Genomic DNA, 25,801 nt, shown 5'->3' with positions numbered 1-25,801 from the left:
AGTAGAGATCCTCCGATAGAATCTCCCATCTTTAAGTGTCCTGTTTCTGTCCTATTTCCCGGAGACAAGACACTTTGTTGCGATAGAGTCCCATTCTTGCCTCCGCCTGGATCACTATGTGAAGAGGCGGAAGGTCCAGAAGCGCCTCCATTGATGCAGTGGGCGTTGATTTCATTGCCCCTGTTATGCTCAAACAAGCAAGTCTTTGCACCTTACTAAGGCTGAGCATTGTTGTTTGTTGCATTACCCTAGGCCACCATACCAAGGATGCATATGTTACTGAAGGCCTCACCACTCCAGTGTATCCCCCATCTGTGGTCTGAGGCCCCAGATTTTTCCATGAGGTCGTCTGACTACCGCTAATGTAGTCACCGCCCTCCTTGTGACATTTTCCAAATGTCGGTTCCATGTCAGTTTGGTATCCAGCATGATTCCTAGATACTTGACCTCCCCCGAGAGAGGAATCTCATCACCGCAGAGTCTTAGAGGTCCTAGTCCCTCCAAAATTCTTCGTTTTGGTGAAGGGGATTATTACGGTCTTTGTAGGACTGATATTTAGTCCCTCCCGTGTCACCCATGATTCCACAATCTTCAGGGCCCTTTGCATCTGCTCCCCTTACTGTTGTGTTAAACTTACCTCTGACTAACACGACCAAATCGTCTGCGTATCCCAGAGTGCTGAAACCAGCCCTGTTGAGACTATCAAGCAGTCCGTCCATAACGAGATTCCACAGCAGAGGGAAGAGAACTCCACCCTGCGGGCATCCTCCCGCCACCCGGACAGCAACAGTCTCATTTAGTAGGGTGGTATATACCACTCGACTTTTGAGCATGCAGTCTATCCACCTGCAGCAGGTCTCCTCTAATCCAAGGTTCCTTGTACCACCTGCAGTTTAGTATTATCGACAATCAATTCTACTAACCCCTACTAATGTAATTTTCACCTTATTGTGTTATCATCATTTTCAGTTTATTCAACCAATTCCAAATATTATGGCCTTCCTCACATATTTAGATACTCTTTTTGTATCTGTGCCCATTCTTGTCTATTGTTGGCTATGCGGGCCCAATTTATCTCCGCTAATCTCCTAATATTATGGTCTCATCTCAACTTCCTCGTGGGTACCATGCTGTAATTTTTGTGGTCCATCTGTTGTCCGTCCTTCTTGCCAGGTGTCCTGCCCATTGCCACTTGAGGGATTTAATTCTGTGGATGGCATCTATTACATGGGTTTCTGTCGTATCCACTCTATTCTTTTATGGTCGTTTTTGGTTATATAGCCCAGCATATTTTGTTCCATTGACCACTGTGCGACCTGCAGTTTCCTTATAATATCCGTTTTATGTCCAGCTTTCGTATGCATAGGTCATATCATTGGTCGAATGTTTTCTTTACATAAAGTGGCATTCTAGATTTGCATATGATTGAGTTTCTTCCACAAGTACTCCATGCTATCATCACGAGCTGTGTTTTAGTTGTCCCAAATATATACAGGGTGAGTCTTAAATAAGTGCAAATATTTTTACGGGTAGTATGTTTCGACCCCAGAAACACGATTATGAGTTTTTTTCGCGAAAAGAAATTTTTGCAAATTTTCAAAAAAATTTTGAAAAAAAACTGGAAATTTTTTTAGTTTTTAGTTAAAAAATATAATTTCTTGATATAATGGCACCACTGGTTCTCAAAATTTAAGCAAAAAATCATTTTTTTGGAAATTTTCAAAGTAAAATAACTCGGTTATTTTGAAGAAGAGAAAATATGTTCTTTATCGAGATCTACCAGCCCTGAAAATATTTGTACTTATTTAAGACTCACCCTGTATATTCTTCTACTATTTTTAGTTTTCTTTTATGTTAAGTAGTCTAGTAGTGTCTTATATCAGCAAAATTATTTCCTAAGATCATATAAATTATATATTAATTAACTAACGTTTTTTTCTTCCTTAGTGCATCGATAATATATTTCAAAAATTCAACCTGGCTGGTTTGTATCGTGTAAAAATAATAAGTTAAAAGGAAAAAAAGGGAGTATTCCTCGATTCCCCCGTTTTTTTTCCTCCAACCAAAATGAAACAGAACAATTTAAAAGACAGGCCAGCTGTAAAGACTTATATTTTATGGAGTTCCAGCATGAACTTATAGCCAAGCTCTGTAATGTCGTAAACTAGCCCAACTATCATTAGTATTCATTAGGAATTCTCCTCCTTGGTAATCTTCTGATCGTCAAAATCGATACCGTTTAAGACGCTACTGAAATTAACCCCTTCCTTGTTACGGGTATTTTTCACTAGACCAATCTCCTTATCTTTTTAATAACCCTTTCGAAATTCAATAGGAAAATGTTGCCATGTTTATGGACAGGATGCAAGTGAGCTTAAATTTCACTTTACGATATTGAAACGCCCGCAATAATGCTTCAGGAGGAAACTAGAAACGTAAATATACATACAGGACGTTCTTTTTAGATATTCCGATATTTTTTTAGCCCTAGAAGACTTCAAAAAATATGAAATCAATAAAACTATTGCAAAATTGTGTTCTGAAAAGACGTCTTACATATTTATTCAGAAGAAACAAGAATGAGTTGTGACATTGTTCAATTTATTTTTCAAGTTTATTTTTAAGGAAATAAAATGATAAAATATTACGTGTTGTTTCGTAAGTACGTAACCCCTCAAAATAAATTGACTAAAAATTTTTCCCTTTTTCATATTTAATTTTCCACCCTCACATCAGATTGAATTCTCTCGCCCCTTTAATTACTATTAAAGCAAAATAAAACAAACATAATCAAGATGGCGAATTTAACTGCTCCGAATAAGTCGAGAATTTCTGACTTATTTTCCTAGAGCTTGGCAAAGTGAATTATTTCCGCCTTTTTCCTAATTACCAGCTTAATTTTTGTCCTGTTCTAATGCCCTCTTAGTCAGGATTTTTAAGTATCGACAAGATTGAAAGGCAAAATTGAATTTAGCAAGCGGAAAATTTTATTTTCACGCCCAAAGTTTCGGGCTGCCAAGCCATCCCCGATCGAATCGATAGGAAAGTTAAGGAAAAAAAAGATCAAGGAAAAAATACAAACAGGTGTAACAAGGTTAGGTAAATTTTATTTTGAGAAACAATATATAAAGTTGAGCGTTTGAAAAGAGATTTGCGAGAATATACTGATTTGAAGTGTGGTCGATATACAAAGGGCCAAGAAATCCTTCTGGAAAATATTAGGTTTGGTTTTCCAGATTAAAAATGGTTTTTGGATAATTCAACTCTCTTTGCAACCCTAAATTGTAGATTAAATAGATCTATTGTATCCTCCTTTCTTGATACAGTTTCAGGGATTCAACAAAAACTAGTATCAGAGGTTAGTCATCACCGATACCAGTCTATCAAAGTTTATGGCACGAATGGTTGTCATCTCTTGCAATCAGTGTGATGAGGGGTTCTGGTGTAACCAGCCAGATTAGGAGGACTTTATTATCTTTGCCTAATTATTCCCCTAGGCATTCTTTAACCAACTTCAAATTGATAGTTACTAATGATCGTTGTGAAGGCTGCTTGACTATGTAATAAGATGGCTATTTCTTGTTTCCGATAGTTCCTATCTAAGGTAAGTTGTACGTATCTTTCGATAGCGTAGATTTCTGGAGTAGGTGTCCATTAGTTCGGAGTATTTAGTTTTTGACTTCCAATTTTTTTATTGCTCAATTCTACAGTGAGGTGTTTCTCAAAGTTGTTGCAACCCTGATAAGTATATATTCCAAATTGTGTATAAATAATAACTATAGGTGTAAAAAAAAGGCCCTTCCATAACCATATATCATAAGTTTTCCGTCAAAATAAATCAATTAAATTCCCGAAATAATTGGATAGGGTCGTGTATATAGTAAACGGTGACAGCCATATTTTTTATTTGTTCTATGGTCCATCGGATACATATTTCATAGGGAATCGGAGCCAATAAAACTTTAGAAGGCCTTTGTCGCAGGGATAGAGGAATAAAATGGAATTGGACAATTCTTCCTGATACTGACCGTTCGTAATGGAACTATTATTGAATTTTAAACCCTGACTGCAAATTGCCTCTTTTAAAAGCGATCAAATAAGAAAGTTTTATTTTGAAAATTAAATTTGCCTTCCTTTGTTCCGTATGGTGAGGCGACGATTTTCATTTAATTTCACTTAAAGAGGGAAAAACGTGCAGAAAAACGAGCATATTTAAATTTTTAGCCACTCTAGCATGTATAATAGAATAAATTATCAATAGAAAGAGTATTTGAGCCATAAAAAGAATAAAAGTATTGCAAAATGCCATCTAATTTTTAATCAATCTTTATTCTTAAAAAAAATAGCCAACCAAAACAATAAAGAGTTCGTTGAGTTCTTTTACGTAAAGGATTTTATTTTCAAGATTTCACAAATCATACTTTGCTTTAACTGTTTTTACAAAATTTATGGATTTTCCATTAAAAAATCTTGAACTAATTTGAGTTAGTATCAATAGCAGTTAACTTTATCAAAGCCTATAAAAGAAATGAATCCAACTCTATAAAATGCGATTAATATTTTTGATAATTTCAAAGAAACGAATAAACTTTTTTAGATTAATTAACTATAGAATAGAATCCTAAAAAAAGAAACAAGAGTAAATTTTTAACTATGGGATAAAATTAGGGCGTTAAAATGAATATGACAAAATTAAAGTAATATTTTAATACTTAACCTCCGCCATTGGTAGTATATTTGACCGAAAATGTTCAGTTTCCATTGTTATAATTTTGTCACCCTATTGTTGTGCTACGTAAAGCATGGATGCTTCTGTAATAGGTAGATAGGTAGAAACTACCTGCATTGTTATGCAAGGTATACTTTACTTAGGAAATTATTGTGTCCCATTCTGTCAACAGATAAATTATTTTTGCATTTAAGGTCATGAGTTTTCATAAAAATTACTATATTATTATAAATTATTTTTTTTCTTCTGAAAACAACCTTGCATAGGTAAAGTAATTATGCTTTAGATACAATATATTGAAAATTAATAGTTAAATATGTCTTTTTTCTTTGTTTATGGATGTAATAAGGATAAAGAAAATAAAAAATGTTTGATAAAAAATACTACGAAAAAAAAGGCCAGCGAATAAAAGCTTTCTTAAGATCTCTTTTCTTTTCCTTTTGGACATCAGATTTTCCAGTAGCTTCCAGGCCCTATTTTTTTCATATTCCACCATATTCTGGATATGGAAATCTGGATAATAGTTTTAATTGTTTGATATTAGACAAAAATCCATTTGATAGACATTCTCTTTGTTTAAATATTGATTTATCTTTTAAGAAAGCCTTTCTATAGATAGCGAAGGGGATGAAAAGATTGGTTTCAGAACCTGAAATTCGAAATGAAGACACTTTTAGGAATATTTTGAGAAATTATTAAATTTAGATGTAAAATATGACTTGCTTTTGATGGAAGAGTTATATAAAATATTCATTCTTTTGTATCTTAAACGAATTTCTTTCTCTTTTTTGTTTTGTTAGGTGTGGGTTTGTGTATATATTTCTGTATGTGTATGTAGGTTTATTGTTTTTCGTGAGAAAAAGTGATTAATCTTACCAGTATATGAAGCTAGGTGGATCCGGCGTCTGAAGTACCTCACACGTGAGGTTTATGTCACTTCCGCTTTTGATATGTAGCTCCGGATTGCCGATTATCTTCGCCTTAGATACTGAAACAATTAATAATGTTAGTGATTTCATACGGCTATAATCTTGAAAGAAAACATTCTTTCTTTGTAACGTTAAATGCAAGTAATATTATAGATATGCTTCCTTATTGTTTCCATATACGTATATGGAGGTAATAAGGTATATCTTACAGAAAATGTTTAATAATTTTTTTTTTCAGTAATCTGGATATTTTTTATGATACACGATATGGGTAGCGGGTAGAGATCTCTCTATCAGGGAAAAATGAATCGATCCCTGCCCTCCGCAGATTCCAGGTGCTCTTTGGCCCGTAGAGCTACTACCTGCTAGGGTCCCTTGTCCAGGGTTACGGATGAAGATCAGACTGGCTTAGAAGAGGAAGATGATGGACATTGGACATCAAGGAAAACTAGTCTTTGAGCTAATGCTTGATTTAGAAGAACACAATGCAGTAAATTTATATAAACGTAAAGAGAAGTAAAGATTTCTTTATTAATTCAGAGTAAAAAAATTAAAAAAGTTTTTTTTTTAATTTCCAGGCCATCTCGCTCATTTTTTGTCTCTATTCATCTAGCCTCAGCATATTTTATTCCAGCATTAATATTACTGAGGTAAGTCTAACATGCACTTCTTTTTAATGTATTTAATATGGAATTATTTTATCTTCTTAGGATTGCTGGAGAGATTTAAGAAGGGTTGTTGCTGCTTCGTAATTCGTATGATAAGAAAATAATTATAAATTCGATCATTTTAGTACACAGAATCTCGATTATCGCTATATTCGCTCTTCGTTTCGTCGGACGCGCCGCGGCCAGGCATGGACGATAGGGCAAGGGCTTCCAGTTATGTTGAGTTTATGAAGAGTTCATCATGACCTTCCGGTCATGTTGAATTTGGATGAGTTCATTATAACCTAAGAATATAAACCCTGAGCTGTAATGGCCAAATGGAGATATCCAATTGGCGACATGGTCGTTTCATACTGGCAGATTCTGTGTATTGGGTCGCGAGTGATGGTAAATTCGTTTCGCGTTTTCGGTATATAGCAAGCAAAATCATGGCCAGAAATATATGGGTGCAAAGTATCTTAGTTGAATATGTAAGTTAATCTAATAAAACAGATATAATATGGCCAAAAAGTTTTGTGTCTTTTTTTATACATATGTCAGCATCTTAAGCTGTCTTGGTAATAATACTTTTTGGTCATATGGTATATGATTTTATGTCTTGTATATTATGTACACTCACCGGCACGAAAAACGTGCACCTTAAAATTTTGATGTATTTTAAAATTTAATACATTTTGTTCTAGTGGCCCGATTTTGATGATTTTTTAAGCAATTTGTAACTGAATGATTGGATTTTTTAGTCTCTCTCTAAATTAGTCTCTATTTTAGTCTCTCTCTAGAGAACCTGTCCAACAGCAGCAATGGAGGTCATTCTAAATCTAACACCACTGCACATTGTCATTGGTAGATATGCCAATGCGACAATGATTAGAATGGTCACTAACGGAATTACTACTGGGAGAATTGCCAGATCAGGGGCTTGGAACACCCTCATAAAGGAAATACCACTCCTGCAACTCTCAGTGGACGATATGCCAAGAACGTACAACTTTGACAAACATGTCAATGTAGTATTGAGCAATAAGAAGGATTGGAAGAGCGAAACGCTTGCCCAGCAGTTAAAAGACCATACCATAACTTGGTATACTGATGCTTCCAAAACCAATACGGGAACAGGGATCGGAGTGTTTGGGCCGAGAGCTAATTACTCCGAACCAATGGGCACTTACCCTAGTATCCTACAGGCAGAAATTTACGCTATCGAGAGATGCGTACAACTTATCTCAGATAGGAACTATCGGAAACAAGAAATAGCCATCTTGTCAAGCAGCGTTAAAAGCGATCAACTCAGTATCAATCAATTCGAAATTGGTCAAAGAATGCATAGAGAAGCTGAATAAATTAGGCAAAGAAAACAGAGTCCTCCTACTCTGGGTGCCTGCTCACCAAGGGATAGAAGGCAATGAAAAAGCAAACGTTCTAGCTAGAAAAGGAGCGAACACTCCACTAACTGGACCAGAACCGTTCTGCTTTCCAAGTGGTAATCAACTCAAGGCGGAACTCAAAAACTTGGAAGATTCCGTCCGCAACCTGGAGTGGGAATCTTGCAACGGTCTAAGACACTCGAAGAAGTTTCTGAGGGCTTATGATTAAGAAAAATCACAGATCTTCCTGGGTTTAAGTAAGAACAATCTTCGGATTGTCACGGGGTTTTTAACAGGACACTGTCTCCTCAATTAACACCTCAGTAGATTGAAACTAAGAAGAAACGGCGAATGCAGATTCTGTGGGGAAAATGAGGAAACACAGTACACCTCATCACTGAGTGCGCCGAGACGACAACCATTCGTGCCATGAATTTTGGTACGACTGATATTGGAGATGGAGAACTACCCTCTATAAAACCGTCCCAGATACTGGCTTTTGTCAAAGCCCTGGGACTGTATGATGAGTTATGATTCAAGAAAGGGGGACACAATGGATCTGTAAGGTCGAAGTGATTAACCCCTCTCCCACTCATTCTAAATTCTAAATTCTAGTCTCTCTCTAAAGTGGAAGTTCCCATCTGTCAATTATACGAGGGAAAACAAAATGTTGATATTTTGGTGAAAGTTTCAAACACTCCGTGGAAAATGTTAACAAAGCAAGGAATTTGAAAAAAATATCATCTAGGTGCATCCTCTCAATAGCTTATTTTTTGGTTCATCTCAACAAGTTTATTTTTGTTGGAGATATTTGCTTTTGAAGAAGACATTAACATTTTTTCATCATTTTTACATTAAAACCATGCCTTTGCTTCTGGTCCTAGTCCCAGTCAACAGACCTAGTAAGTTATGGTCCCGAAGCAGGTCTCGAATACAGTAACGATTTACAGCAATATTAGCATTGAAAAAAAAAGAAATGCTTTGTTAACATATTTCACAGGGTGTTTCAAACTTTCACCAAAATATCAACATTTTGTTTTGTTAATTAAATTGCTTAAAAAATCATCAAAATCGGTCTATTAAAACACATCATACAAAACTTTAAAATACATCAAAATTTTAAGGTGTCTATTTTTCGTACCGGTGAGTGTATGATAGCTGTGTGAAGTCTCATGTGTTGTTCTTTTTAGTAACAGATACTTTGCAGTTCTTTCAAGCGATTCATGATGATGTACTACGACTGATGACACTCTATAGAAAGAAGATTTTGGGGACAACAGCAAGGATTAAAGCCCAGAACGAGAATGAACCAGGTCCGTTATAGCATTTTATTTATTATTATTTACTAACTTTTTTTCTATTGTTTCAGGTTAGTCCATTTTAAAACGCATTTTTTACCTTTTATCAATTGTAAGTATTTATTTTTATAACTTTTTTATTTCTCCTTATGCGCGATAAATTCTTAAATATGACTTTAATGAAAGAACAAAAATCTTAATCAGTTCTGGATATATTCTTCAAGTCTCAAGCTATTTTTATTCAATTTTACAGCATAATAACCAAGAAAAGCTATATTTAAATATGTATATTTATAGAGGCTAGTGTATAAGGTTATGGGGGCCATAAAAAGTTTATTTAAACACCTACATAAAAAGTCAATCCGAAAGACATATGTAAATAGGGCCTGTTACGTTACTTTTTCTATAACTAGATGGAAGATAGCATCTGAAAGGGCCATTAAAAGGTGGCCGTAAAACTCCCCACGATAATTGCATGTAGTAGTAAATAATGCAATAACTAGCGTTTCTTTAGATTGCGCTAAAAGCCCGTGTTTTAAGTGTAAAAGTAGGAAACTCTGTATTAGACAGTGCAAATTTATTAGTGGTAATGACATGACAGCCCAACCTATGTTCGCCTCACGAAATACACCCAGAGGAAATATAATACCGAAACCAAACAGTTATTATTAACAAAGCTACACCAATCGTTCATCATAACTCTGTTATTTATTGATGTATTTGTTCCTATTTTTTTAGTTGTCCTAGTCTTAGTGCATTTAATAAGAATACAAAGGAAAAAGTATACTGAGTACAAAAAAAAAACAGATAAACGGGTAGGTACCTTAAAATTTTGATGTATTTTAAAGTTTGATATATTTTGCTCTAGTGGGCCGATTTTCATAATTTTTTTAACAAAATGTAGCTAAATTAGTTGACTTTTTAGTATCTCTTTCTAAATTTAAAATAAAAGTTCCAATCTGTCAATTATACGAGGGAAAACAAAATGTTGATATTTTGGTTAAAGTTTGAAACACCCTGTGGAATATGTTAAGGTATCAAGGAACTTAGCAATAATTTGGACATATAGGTACATCCTTTCTCGATAGTTTATTTTTTGGTTCATCTCGATAGCTTTATTTTTGTTGGAGATATTCACTTTTGAAGAAGACACTAACATTTTTTCGAGAGTATTTATCAAAATTCGATTTTTTTTGCTAGCTGCCTCATTTTGCCTTGATAAAAAGTGCTTATTTTTTCAATTACTTTGAAGAGCTGAAAACCTAATTGATTGCTAAGTCAGAAGATGCCATCATGTATCAAGAATTACTAAGATTTTAAGAATAAGTGTAAAAAAGGAAACCTTTTTCCCACTCATATATTTTAAAATAATTTCAAACAGATATTTAAAATTCTAAATATAGATCTAATAGTAATTAATGCCCCTGGCAGAGGGAAAGTTTCATTAAAAGATAATAATACAGCCTAGGAATGGTTGACAGCCTTCAGGGTATTTACTAGCTAAATGATACAGATTTAAAATAGAAAATACGAATCCCATGCTATCATGAGGATTGGTTATGAATGATGTGGATATGTATTTACATTTTATGGATTGGTGAGTTTACCGTGGTAAATGAGAGTTATTTTTAAAAAGACAATATTAAAATTTACAGGACAGACAATATACAGGATGAGACTTAAATAAGGGCAAATATTTTTAGAGGTAGTATATTTCGGCCATAGAAACACGATTATGAGTTTTTTTTCGTGAAAACAAAAAATTGAAAAAATATTGTAAATTGTTTTAGTTTTTAGTTAAAAAAAACATAATCCCTTGATAATATGGCAATATAGGTAGTAGATTAAATATACAAGAAAGAAAACCAGAAATTTAAGCAAAAAATATTTTTTTTGGAATTCGGTTATTTTGGATTTGTTTGAAAAACGGTAGATAAAGAGAAAATATGTTTCTTTAATCGAAATCTACCAACCCTGAAAATATTTGCATTTATTTAAGACTCACCCTGTTATGTTATTTGTTCTGTATTTTATTTCGACAACGATTGGTAACAAGTAAATATAAAATATACAATAAAAAGAAGATAGGTGTAGTAATATTGGATACCCATAGGAACTACTTTAAAAAGAAAAATAACTATTTACCTTTTCTTTATACTATGAAACGGTTTATGTTATCTCTGGGTATATAATGTATAAGTACTAGTCTTTATTAAAATTATTATAAATTAAAAAATGTTTTTTTAATATATATTTTTTATTTTCATTTGTGATATAAATATTTTGTTAGATAAAATTCGAGGTATGAAAGTATCACTGTCCAAAACCCACAAAGTTAATCTCCTTATCGCAAAACAAAATATTTGATAACTTTGTTAATATTCCTCGGTGTTTTTAAAAAAAAAGGAACCACGCCAAAAGCCGTTTCCTAATTTTTAATTTATTAGAACACGTAATAAGGCATTAAAAATGTTTCCGAATACATGACCTCAGGGTATACATTTTTTTGGGACCCTCCGTTCTTTTTAGGCGCGACAAAAACAAAAATTAAGCTTGACATTTATGTTTTTAATATTCGCTTTTTGTCGCAGATTAAAATTTGTCCGTTAGAGCAAAAGAATGTACTTACGAGCCTGTTACGTGAGGATTTGCAAGTTTTAATCCGAACTAATATTCATGCTAAAGGGAAAGTTTGTTTTTCGTCAGACACGTGAAGCGTGGCCCTTCTCTGCATGAGTTTATTACAAAAGTACATAGACACAAAATACATTCTCTATTTCCAGTTAAACGGTATTTAACGTGGAAAAGGCAGATGGGTTCTTTGGGCTTATGACACGGTTAATGCCTAATTGTTTCATTCGTTATATGTATCGTTTTGATAATTTAAAATCTCCATAACAAGAATAAGCCAAGAGTGTCCGTGAAAAGGCCGATATCGAGTCTGAAATTCTGCACAGAATTAGCAGCGCCTCAAGAGCATTCCGGAAATTACAAGACAAGGTTTTCTACAATCATGACTTGAGCACAAAAAATTGCAGTGTGCCGAGCAATAATAATCCCACAGTGGTTATATGAAAGCCAATGAACGTATGGCCACATGCATGAACGCATTAAACAAGTTGCAACAGAGATACCTTAGACAACTGTTGGTTCTACCATGTCTCAAACGTATCGGTCCTTGAAAAGGCTAGCTGCTAGGGCGCTGAAGTCATGATTACTAAATCCCGCTTAAGATGGGATGGTCATGTATGCAGAATGCAAGAAAACCACCTACCGAAATCCCTCCTTTACGGTGAGCTGGCAAACGGTAAGAGGAAACCGGGTGGACAACTCAAAAGGTACAAGGATATTTTCCAGTGGGAGGAAGCAGCGCACAACAGAACGTGTAGTCTTTGACAGAACGCAATTGAGAAGAATTGTAAACTCAGTTAACAACGACACCCAAAAAGTAAAGAGGCAACAAAGTAATGAGATTTTTGAATGTCCTGAGTGCGGAAGAGAGATAATATCAGGTATCGGGCATTTCAGTCACAGAAAAGCTCATGAATGAAGTCTCCCTGCATTACCATCTTCTGATGCGTTTCAAATACTCGTCAGATTTGTCTTGTTACATTACAAATATAAAATAATGTTGTAGGTAATTAATAATTAGTCATGTTGATTTCCTCTATGTAACAAGGCTATAAAATTTGAATTACATCCGGCATATTCCGCCAATTTATCGTTCTAATTTGCCCGATATCAATATTTTTACAGGATATAATGAATAACTAACATCGTGCTTGTCTCTTTTGAATGACTGACGATTATTTAATTATAGGTCTGGAGATATAGACGGATTCTCTGCTTAAATATTTATACAAGTCAGAGTAATACAAAACTAGCTATTACCAAATAAGTAATTTAATGGCAGCTTATTCCAGTTTGAGCTTAATTAAACGTAATTTCCTGTTGTAATGTTTGGGATTCCTTTAGAGTTATACAACTTGACTAATAAGTGTGTCGTCCTCCCTACTGATGTGTCTAAATACCATGGCATTTATTACTAAGCATAGGGTTCGTTATTCGGGATATTATACGAGCCTTTCTTGGACACTTCCCCCTTTACATAGATTTACTTTTGTATGATTAAAAGGAATATAGAATAAACACAGCTTTTCATAATATTAAATGTTCGAATTAAAGAACAATTTTCGCAAATCTAAGATTACAGTTGAGGGTTGGAACCTTTGGTGTTACACAGCAAAATAAAAACACTAAATCACCACAATACACCAAAACACTTTTACTTTTACACTGGACGCGCGTTTCGCTAACCATGTTAGCATCCTCAGCAGATGATTATAAACTAAAGTACAATCTACAATTTGAGCGTTTATATACTCGTTCAGTGGGCACCGAGTGGGCGTGGCAAAATCTAGCCAACCGAGTCAGAGCCCACTGAGCGTAACAGTTAGATTTCCGCCACTAGACTAGTAGGAACAAAGAACTAGAAGGAATTGGACCGTTGTCTCTGTTCATACTATCTTTACATTTATTAATTCTGATGCTTTCATATGCATCTAATTGCCTGTAATTTGAGACTTGTTTAATTAATTTTAAATCTAAGATTTGTCAGCGGACACAGAGTAGATTTTAACAAGGTAAAAATTATGAAAGGAGGGAAAGTCTCTAAACGAAAAATAAAAGAGTTTTTTTTAATACAGTCTAATATAAATAAATGTATTGCTCAGGCATCTATAGATGTTAGTAATGTATGGCTATCGCTTCTTTGATTTGAATATAACTAACATAAATAAACATAAGTAAAAAAATATAATAATATACTAATAAGTAAAAATTAAAATCAATTAAAAAATAATCATATACAGAAAGTTTGAGGCTTTTTGGTTTTACCTCATAAGTAATTGTTAGTTTTGATGACAGAAGTTTAACTAGATATATAATTTATAGACGTATCTGAAATAAAAGGAAAACATAAAATTTTAAATGATCTTTCCTCGAGTGATTTTGTTAAATTGTTAAAACATTTTAATGACCATACGCGGACTGGCTTGTAGGTTAAAATTGATAGAGGTCCTAACAAAAAAAAATCCATAAATAACTAATCATTTTCGGGGCATATTTAAAGAGTTTTTTGCGAGTCCTGATCGAAAGATAGGTCGGTATTTCGTGCGGCAAAATTACAAATTCAATATGGTAAAGTGAAAAGGTGGAAAATACTGCTAGCATACCACGAATATCAATTAGCGCTGCAGCACGGGCCGACGACCATTTATCATTACCATGGTCACTTTATTAATTCCCTATCTACAAATCACCTTTAATAACTGTTTTGACTGGCCCAAACGTCACAACGGAGAAAATACGGTTTTATGTCAATGTGAAGAGGCTTTCGTACGCCACCTGACTGATAGTAGAGTTATAATGCTTAAACCGTTCAATATAGGCCACAGTTTGTCATAAGCCAACAAAACCGCTTCAGGGCTTGTTCAATTTCACTCATCTTAGTCATGGGCGCACCGATATAATTTGTTAAACAGGGACAAACAAGAAAACATGGAGAATAAAGGCTAACCAAAGCAAATCAGTGGCGATTGCCTACTAATCACATTAAACGGAGAACAAATTCAACACGATGTTACCGCAACATACCTAGGAATCAGAGCTGGCAACAAGTCAGTTTCAAGAAGACTTAAATTTTAAGTTTTAAGTCATTTCTAAAATCAAAATGATTTAAGTCTCTTACTTAAATCATTTCTCAGTCAAGTAATAAAATTTAAGTCGTTTTTAAGTCTTAAGTTTATACAGGGTTGTTCACCACATACGACACGGAGTATTGTAGCTAAACGATTAGATTTTCACAAATTGTAAGTTTTGGGTTCGTTGAAGGACTATTAGAGCTACAATTATTAATATTTTTACAAGATACACAGCGTCCCAAATAAATAAAAAATATCAAAGTTGTATTTTTTTAAATGGAACACCCTGTATATTATTACATTTTTAGTTTCTACGATTAAAATAAAGGTAAATTTGATAAAGGTTTACTACACTTAAACTTTACCGTTTTTGAAATATTTTCAATTTTGTGAAATTGCAGTCAAAATTTTAAAGCTTCATTTCTCCAAGGGTATCAAAGTTTTTAATACTAAATATTTACTGAAGTTTATTTATTGATCAGTTATTGTGTTGCAATAATAAAAATTATACTACCTTATACAGAGTGTCTAAAATTTTATTTTAAATAATCACTAGCTTTAAACGGCAATAACTTGTATAATTTAAATGGAACACCCTATATATTTTATGAGAATCAGATGCACAATTTAATTGTCTATCAAATTGTATTATACCATTTTTTACCTATAGTTTCAAGTTTCCGTAGAAAATGCATTTTCTTTTAATTTTAAATTCATTTATCAATATACCCATGGAAGACTGACATTTTAGATTATTTTTGAAGATGTACCAAATTTTTAAAGAGTACAGATACTAATATTGTCGATATAGTTTGTTTATTTCATTAAAAAATAAAAAAAAACTATTTAAATCTTTGTTAAATAGGACTAATTAATATGATTCCAGTATTCAAACTACTTTAATTGACTGTTTGCGTTGATTAATAATAATTGCTCCAAAAACTAAAAAACTGAATTTTTTATGTGTATTAGACAGTGTGGTAAAAAGTAACACCTTAAAAATGATATTTAAACAGAGACATTCATTTTTTATTATATTGATTTCTGATTCAAATCCACATTTTTTTATAATAATTTATTCACGAACAAATTAAGTATGTAATTAATTAGTATTTGGGCGGAAATAATGGCGGTATATTTAATTAATGGTATACTCTTTTGTGAAGATTTAAATAGTTTTCTTTTTGCATACAAATGGGCTAGTAATATTATCATTTTGTTAAAAATGATAATATTACTAACCTGTACATTTTGTACATTTGTTGCTTTAAAAACAATCTAAAATGTGAATATTCCATGGGTATATAGTATAAATGAGGTCTAGATTATAAGAAAATGCATTTTCAACGAAAACTTGGAGGGATAGGTAAAAAGTGGTATAATACAATTTGATAGACAATTAAATTATGCATCTGATTCTCCTAAAATATACAGGGAGTTCCATTTAAATTAAACAAATTATTGCCGTTTAAAGCTAATAATTATTTAAAATAAAATTTTAGACACTCTGTATAAGGTAGTATAATTTTTATTATTGCAACACAATAACTGATCAATAAATAAACTTCAGTAAATATTTAGTATTAAAAACTTTGATACCCTTGGAGAAATGAAGCCTTAAAATTTTGACTGCAATTTCACAAAATTGAAAATATTTCAAAAACGGTAAGGTTTAAGTGTGATAAACCTTAATAAAATTTACCTTCTAAATCTAATTTCTTTATCTAAAAATAGAATAATATACAGGGTGTTCCATTTAAAAAAAATACAACTATAGCAAATTTTTACTTATTTGGGACACTCTGTATCTTGTAAAATTATTTCTAAATTGTAGCTCTAATAGTCCTTCAACGAACCCAAATCTTAAAATTTGTAAAAATCTAATCGTTTAACAACCCTGTATATTGAATTTATTTTTTCATGATGATCTGCGAGTTAATTCGGCAAAATGATTTCAATCAAAATAATTACCGTCAAGTCAAGACAGCCAAACAAATATTTTCGTGTTTAAGCCACTGAAAAATAAAACATGTTTTTATTATATTGAAGATTTTTCTGAATAACATTGATTATCTCATTTGTTTATCATTTGATAGCTGGTTAAAGGCCGTGTAATAATTAAAAGTAAGGGATAATCCCCCCAAAATGATGCGATATTTACGTAGCCTGAACGTTCTGTAAATCTAAATCGGAATACTAAAACATAACAAGTACGGAAGCTGGTAAAACTGACAGAAAATTAATGAAGGGTAACTGTCGGCTGAAATAATGACACATTGTTTATCTTCCTCTAAGACTCCTACCTATCTCAAATTAGTCTAATAACCAAGTGTTTCAGCTTGTACATATTTAAATCTAATTAAATAAAAAATGTTACATTTTTTTAATATTAAACAATACGACTCAATGGAAGAATTATTATTTTTATTTTATTGTTGTGGATGGAGTGGTAACGAATATGATTTTTTTGTGAATTAATGGGGAGAATTTCGCTTATTGATCCCAGCTGAGAGGAGAATTCTTGTGAGAATATTAGGTTGCTTTTAGAATGATGGATCGATTCACTGGGAATAGGAAATGCTCTTGTCTAGCCGGCATCCTTCGCAATACATGGAGTAATACTTTATCAAACTTTTATTTGTTTGGTGGAAAATGGGTGGAATGGCATGAAAACACTTTGATTTTCGACAGTAATATTAGCTAAATCTGCACAAGATTTGCGGCATGCATCACTGTAGAAAAAAAAATAGCATTTTAAATTTAAAGATATAAAGATAGACAAATATGGATCAATAGCAGTACTATGCGTCTTTAAAATCAAAATAAATTGTTTTGAAAATAATATTAATATATTACCAATAGTCCTGAAGAACTACAAACACAACGAACTAAATACATCCAGTATTAAAGTATAGTGATGGGCAAAACTGTTATTTTTAGATAACAGTTGAAACTGTTATAGTTATTTATAAAAAAACAGCTTAAAATAACAGCTTAAAAATAACAGGTTTCTTTATTTTACTGCTAAATATCCGAAAGTATGAGGCGGTCACCGCCAGGCGTATTAACGCAGTTGCAAGTTGCAGCAATGACGTGCTCGGTGGTAATATTTCCAGGGTGTCAAAACATTTCTAAATATCGATTGTTATCTAAAATACCTCTCTAAAAACGGTGGTTGTTTACAAATAAGCGCTGTTTACAAATTGCGATATAAAAAAAGCCAAAATTCCGCCACCCGTCTATACCTATACATTCCGATCTACCTACGCCCTGCCCCTCGATCCGCGTAGATCCTGAATTGAGTAGCAGTGTACAGGGTGCATCTTACTCGACGGGCGAGAAGCTCTTAGTTATGATTTTACCATTTGCGGTCAAAAATAACAATATAAGAAAATGTGTAGCATATTCTTCATAAAGTAAACCAACTACACACTAGAGTTCGAATTTATTTTACACTTAAACTAGCGTGTACCCGCGACTTCGTTCGTGTCGAATTAATAATTTCTAATGGTGATGATAAAGCAAAACAAGAATTTCAATTAACATACAGACTGGATAACATTTTCTCACATGTGCCAAAAAATAAGCTTTAAACGTCGAGCAGTTTAAACAGAATCGTGGTTAATCAATTACTCAGCTTTTGGAACACCCTGTATGATTTTTTGAAAAATGTCAACATATGTAAAAAAACAAAATAAATTATGCGTGTCCAGGCGTTTTCCCTGAAAGACTAACCGTTTTTTAAATAACAAATATTGTAATATTTGAGGGCGCGTTTTCACCCTGTTGGAATTTGAAATTCGAGAAACCCCTCCTTATCGAACCTCAACCCCACAGTCAATCCGTTTGCCAAAAATCAGCTTTAAACGTCAAGCAGTTTAAGCAGAATAGTGATTACTCAATGGTCATATTTTATGAAACACCCTGTATATATATTTTTAAAAATCTGAATATATGTAAAACAACATAATAAAATATAAGCGTGTTTTAAGAGTTTTTCCGAAAAACTCACCGGGTTTTAAATAAAAAATATTCTAATATTTGAGGGTAGTTTCACCCCTTAGAATTCGAGTTTCGAAAATCCTTCTTATTGAACCTCTACACCCTAAAGTCAATCCGTTTTCCAAAATCAGCTTTTTAACGTCAAGGGCTTTAAGCAGGATCGTGATTAATCAATCACCAGATTTTTCAAAACACCCTGTATACATTTTTAAAAATCTTAAAATATTATTCTGAAAATTTTTCAGAATAAATAAATACCTAAATATTGAAACTTAATAAGTAAGTACTGAAACATACAGCGCCATAATATCTCGACCTCCGCCCGTTATGCTCGTAACAGGTTGAAAAACAATGTACTATCTAAAATAACTGATGCGTTATTCTCCAAACTGTTTCGAACCTCCATCGACAATCGACCGATGCAGCAGCGTTCCTTTCCCTCCGATTATCTCGACCACCGCCCTGTTATGCTCATAACAGGTTGAAAACAACGTGTCTAAAATGACTGCTTCTCCAACTCCCGTTGCGAGCCTCCATCGACAATCGACCGATGCAGCAGCTTTCCTTTCCCACTCCTGTTATCTCGACCACCAGGCGTTATGCCCGCAACTGTTTCAAAAAACCTGCTTCTTTTATATCCTATTATTTTTAAGCGGTATCTCGACCGAAGCAGCTACGTTCGCCGAACGCATTCCCCACTCCGTTGTCCGTTGTCTCGCCGCCTGTATCGATGGTTGACGAAATAACATGTTTTCCATCCATACTAGTTGTTTTTTGGAATTGCTTCGAGCAGCATAGAATTTCGTGACGGTGCAGAGCGCCGACTTCGTTTTTCGTTTTACGAGCGGCCGATCTCTACCTGTCGTTATTTTATATCTGTTATTTTTTAGAAGTAGTAACGGTTGCGTTATGTTATTTATAAATAATTGTTATAAAATAACAGATAGTTAATTAACAACCCATCACTATTAAAGTATGACTCAAAATGATTTTTTGCAGAAACTAAAGTGACGTACAACGAATTGGTAGACAGAAAAGACATTCTAATAAATAGCACTGGACATAGTAAAATAATATACTGTATATATTTGGGACAACTCTTAATAGCAGACAAGAAGAACGGACAATACAAAATAACAGTCGTACCAAAGCTTATGGTACGAATGGTTGCCGTCTCGGCGCACTCAGTGATAAGGTGTTCTGGTGTTTCCCCATTTTTCCTACAGAATCTGCATTCCCCGTTACTTCTTAGCTTCAATCTACTGAGGTGATCGTTGAGGATTCAGTGTCCTGTTAAAAAACCCGTGACAATCCGACGATTGTTCTTACTTAAATCAAGGAAAATCATTGATTTTTCTCAGTCGTAAATTCTGAGAAATTTCTTCGAGTGTCTTAGACCGTTGGAGGATTCCCATTGGAGTCTTCCATGTTCTCGAGTTCCGCTTTAAGTTGGTTTCCACTTGGGAGGCAGAACGGTTCTGTTCCAGTTAGTGGAGTGTTCGCTCCAGGTGGATGACACTTCTTATGGGAGAACTGGCAATGGTTGAAAACTTGACTACAAGCGATTTTCTAGGAATCTTCCTTACCGATAAATTATTGACAAGAGTGACAGATAAAGCCTTGACGTTCTTTCAGTATTCCAGTTCATCTCTTTTTCTTTCTAAAGTGTGCGTTGAAAGGAGACAAAAACAATTTTTGGTGACCCATAATTTGTTATTCGAACACCACTTTTCTCCTTGTCGGGTCGTTGACGTTGACTTGTCGCCATTTTATTTCTTTTGTTTACACGCTGCATTTTGCTTTGCAAATTTAATACATAAATTATTTAGGCAAATATATAGGTTTTTAATAAAACTCCTCGGACTAACGTGTAGGTAAGTGTTGATAATTTTTTTTTCATCTTAACATGCTCATTGTCGTTCTCCTGATTTTAGGTGACAGAAAAGGATCATCAAATCAAATTGAATTTTATATTTTCCTTCCTATTTATCCTTCCTAAATATCAACGAGATGAGCCATCGGAAGAAAGGGACCATAGTACAAAACAGAAAGGTGATCTTTTTTCTTTCCACTTCGGATATTGAAATTATTATATACTGTAGTCGTGTTCGGCATTATGCTCTGAGAAATATAGATAAACAAAGAACAACAGATATAAAGCATCCCAGAGGAAAAGAGAGGCAATACCTGTATGTACTCTCTCTGATATTTGTGAAAGTTACAGCAAAGTATTGTTGTAAATGTCATCTTTTTGATCGACCTGAAAACTTCGAGCAAAAAGATGACACTTTCAACAATACCCTGACAGATATCAGAGACGATACAGGTTTTTCCTCTCTTTTCCCCTGGAATACTTTTAATTTATTATTCTTTGTTTATCTAGATTTCTCAGAGCACTATGAACGAACTCAGCTTGTATGTTTGAAATAATCGTCCAGTTGGCTTAAAAATGATGATCGAAGACATTTCCCATATAATTTTACTTTCAAAATTATGATATATCTTTTATTTCTAAGCCATCTATGACGCCATTTTTTTCAGTTTTGTTATAATTAATTTTGTCTCTTGATCTACTTGTAACATTATTCTTTTAATTTTATTAATTTATTGTGGTGAAATTAATTTCTGTTGTATATTTGATATTGATATTAAACATATTTTTAAAAAATGGTGTATTTTTTGTGTTTTTGTGTATGTCTATGGAGTGTAGAGGTAAGGAGAAATAACTCTTATGGGACTTTTATTGAAAAAGTGGTCACAAAATGGGAAGAATAAGGGTTCGCCAAATGACCACAGTGGCGCTAAAAACGCATAAATCTAAAAAATGAAAAGTAACCATAGATAAGAGAATAAAAATAAATATAACCAAACATTACCCAAAAAAGTTTTATTTTTATTTTTTAGAATATAAAATAATTATTGTTTATCAATATTTTGTGCTTTATTTATTATTTAACAATGGTTAAAGTGTGTGTGGTGCGAAGTTGATTGAATAGCTTATGGAAAAATAAAGAGCAAAGGCAGAAGCCTACGGTATGTAAAATACCACTAAAATACATAATATAATTCGGTATTGTATTATTTGTATGTAAAATTGAGTCAATCAAAAGTGTAGTAAACATTTTTCGTAAGATTATTGACATACATGTGACAAAGTATATTTTTACAATCCGTTTTATAAAGTTAATGAATAAAATTTATTTTTAATGATTTTAAAGTTTGACAGACATGCACAAATTGTTTGAGCATTTTTTTAAAGAAGTAAAAGTAGGAAATAAATAAAATTGTAGGTACTTTCAAGAAATATAGTTAACTGTAAGTGCTGTATTTTAATAATCTATCAAAAATCAAAATCATCAGGATAATATTAGGTATTAATTTTCAGACAAGAATTAGATTATAGCGATGGTCAAAAGCATTTAGATATTGCTTTGAAATCTACAGATAAGGTATGGCAGTTTCATTTTAAAGAACAAGATGTTAAAGTTTATGATAAAATTGTCCCCTGTCCACTTGCAGTATTTACATAGGAAAATATTGGAGGATGAAGCTCTACCTACTGCCTCAGGTTAATTTAAATTCTGAGTTGCAACAACAGCAACAAGCAAGAAGGGCACCATTAAATGAATATTATACACATAAGTATTATTATACACAGAAAGAGTAATGTTATACATAAATAATATTAACATTTTGTAGAGCAACAACAGAATAAAAACCAAAAATATATGAACACCAGCAACTAAAACAGGAACCATTAAATGAATATTAAATACGTAAGTACAATACCGCATGATCGAAAAAACGGCGTCAGCGATGCCTATGAAATGAAAATTGCTATCATTTTATATGTAAAATGATATGGAGAATGTCATCGAGATGTTCATTTCCAAGCCAACTGACGCCGTGTTTTGATCATATCATACAGTATTATTATACACATAAATAGTAATATTATACACATAAACATCCCTTGATAGAGATCAACATTTTGTAGAGCAATAACAGCATCAAATAATGGAAATAATGGACCTTATTGCACAAATCAAAAACAAAAATTTCAGCATTACTACTTTATTGGTTATATCAATAAAAGAAATTGAGTTTATCAGTCTAGATCCTACAAGCAAGCAGATCTATCACATATTTTAAATGAAGATTTATCTATTATAGTATGTATAAACACTTTGCATCTTTTATTCAATGTTGTAATGAATTAACAAATTGCAGGTAATTTATTCTAATAACAAAAAAAAACTTTGGATCAAAAAATATTTTCTTCTGATGAGGTTTATGAATATTAAAGTCTGTTGAAGTTTGGCCATTATGTGTTGGTATACAATTTATTTATGATGTTACAGTAGTTAACCGATCATCCGAGTACGAAACATGTTTAAAATCCACTATTCTTAATGAATGGCAACTACCAACTTGAGAGGAAGCTAAGAGAAAGGTTCTATTGGGTGGACTACAAGGAAAAGGGACATATACATGAGGATCTGGAAGGGCTATAACATTACGTCTCAAGCCATGGGACAATAGGAAACGAAATTCAAAGGAAAATATTACAATACGTGGGATGCAAATTATAGTGCAAAGAATTGAGAAAAAGAATTATTAAAAGTAGTTATTGTTACGATAGTTAAACCATCCGACTACCAAATATATTTAAAATCCACTATTCTGAATGAATAGCAACTACCAACTTGAGAGGAAGCTGCGAGAACGATTCTATTGGGTGAACTACAAGGAAGACATGAGCATCTGGAAGGGCTATAAAATTATATTATTTCACGTTTCAAGCCATGTTGGAATAGCTGGGAGTGAAAAAGAAGATAATACTGCACACCATTCTTGTCTAGAAGTAGTTGATATTAAGGTAGTTAAACCATCCTACTATCGAACATTTAAAATCCACTATTCTGAATGAATGGCAACTACGATGGGGCAAAACGTAAATAAATACTTGTACAGTATAAAATTATATTATATTGGCTTAATTTTTATACTAAATAAAGTGTGTTACGTTATTTTAGACCTGCATTATATTTATTTAAATCCCATATCATCAATTAAACTTTTAATAAAGTTTTCCTAATTATAATTAACATTAATTTTAAACTAAAGCTTTTTTTTCATCTTGAATGAGATTTACGAAATAACTTATGAGAAAAAATAAAAAGAGGCTCAGTCTATTGCTTCTGAATAATTGATAATAAAACCACACATGTTGACTTACTTTTATACTAAATAAATGTAGGTATGAAGTTATTTTAAAGCTGCATTATATTTATTTTAAACCCATCACCAATTATTACTTTAAATAATTTTTTCTAATTATAATTAACATTAATTTTAAGCTAAAACGATCAGAATAATGTTTTCGTCGTCTGAATGACATTTGCGAAATAACTTATGAGAGCAATAAAAAAAGAGCCTAGTCTATTGCTGCTGAATAAAAATCTGTAATTTATTTCATGTGACATAAAAATAAATTTGTATTTTTTTGAAACCCGCGGCTTCCCGTATATGATTCACGTCAAATATTTATGTCTTTTGAATCAGCTGTTCTAAAAATGTTCGGCGCATGTCTTAAATTTTAGGTTTTTGCTACAGCAGCGCCATCCCAATTCTTCCCTTTTTTTGACCATTTTTTAATGCACGGAGTTGTTTCTCCTTACCTCTACACTCCATATGTATGTCATAATTAAAAATAAATGAAGAAATAAAATTTAGTCCGTAGTTCCTACAAGCGAAATTGGGGGCGCTAGTAGCAGTAGACTTGTCAACAGTGTCAAATTTAAACGTCAATTTCACTTTCCAATATTTAGTAAGGCGCTCGCACTTCTTCTTGTGTATGTGTTTTGTGGTTCGCTCCTTTTCTAGCTAGATCGTTTGCTTTTTCATTGCCTTCTATCCCTTGGCGAGCTGGCACCCAGAGTAGGAGAGTTTGCCTAATTTGTTCAGCTTCTCTAGATCTATGATGATGATCATAATGTTGATAAATATACCTGCCATTTAAATTAATATTTTTTTTGTTTGCACTTGATATAGCGATTTAACTGAAATCTGCGGGATCTAAAATTAGGAAAAACAGTTTTTAGCGGAACAAGCGTTATTTTATCAAACAGACAATGCAAACAATCCAAAATAAACACGCTCGGGCTGAAATTGTTCCTATACTAAAAACTTTATGCTAATTGATATAACTTTTAGGCAACTACCTTGTTTTGCCCGCGTTCTTCGGGAGGGTTATGGCAACAGAGCATCTCTCAAAAGGGAGAGAAATATAGATAGGATGGAAGAATAATAACTAATCCGAGATTAAAACACTAGCGAATTTGGATTTGTAGTGGGCGTGTGATAACTATGTTTTGCTTCTCCGGAAACACGGCCACATGAAGCGGTTTATTTTCTTTGGAAATTGAAATAAGGTTTGAAATTCGTGTAATTACATGGTTTTTTCGACAGTCTGTTTCAGAAAGATGGGTATTTCACATGCTTGTTAATTAAAATTATAAATTTATATGGAGGCTAACTACATCCTCTATCGAGTTTTCGAATGAAAACATCGTCATCGTAGGCGGAGAAATAAAATTTCATGTCGAGCTTTACTATAATCGCTTTACTAAAGTGTTTAACGCGTCTATACACTCACAGGCACCGTTAAATTTTGATGTATTTAAAGTTTAATATGTTTTGTTCTAGTAGGCCGATTTTGATGATTTTTAAAACAATATCTAGCTAAAATATTGAACTTTTTAGTATCTCATTCTAAATTAATCATGAAAGTTCCTCTCTGTCAATTATACGAGGAAAATAAAATGATGATATTTTGATAAAAGTTTGAAACCCCCTATCGAATATGTTCAGACAGCAAGGTGTTTAAAAATCCTTTTATCATCCAGGTGCATCTTTTCTCGATAGTTTATTTTTTGGTTCAGGGTGCTCCAAACTTTCACCAAAATAACATTTTGTATTGCCTCGTATAATTGACACATGGGAACTTTTATTTTTAATTTACAAAGATATACTGAAAAGTCAAATAATTTAGCTACAAATTGCTTAAAAATTCATCAAAATCGGTGAACTAGCACACAATATATAAA

At 33.0% G+C, this 25,801-nt stretch overlaps 1 protein-coding gene across 1 annotated transcript in view; it reads right to left on the bottom strand.

The window, feature by feature from the left end:
- The window catches only part of LOC115876767 (platelet-derived growth factor receptor alpha-like), a 270,072-nt gene that overhangs the window by 10,564 nt on the left and 233,707 nt on the right, over positions 1 to 25,801 (bottom strand). The window contains exon 5 of the mRNA XM_030892685.1: positions 5,606 to 5,717. Coding sequence (XP_030748545.1) covers positions 5,606 to 5,717 — 112 coding nt within the window. The remainder of the gene's footprint in view (positions 1 to 5,605; positions 5,718 to 25,801) is intronic.

The sequence above is a fragment of the Sitophilus oryzae genome, unplaced genomic scaffold (genome assembly GCF_002938485.1).
Source record: "Sitophilus oryzae breed Bouriz unplaced genomic scaffold, Soryzae_2.0 scaffold_1440_pilon_pilon, whole genome shotgun sequence".
Classification (NCBI taxonomy): Eukaryota; Metazoa; Arthropoda; class Insecta; order Coleoptera; family Curculionidae; genus Sitophilus; species Sitophilus oryzae.
Note: the sequence above shows the minus strand (reverse complement) of the source record. Positions and strands in the feature narration are given on the sequence as shown.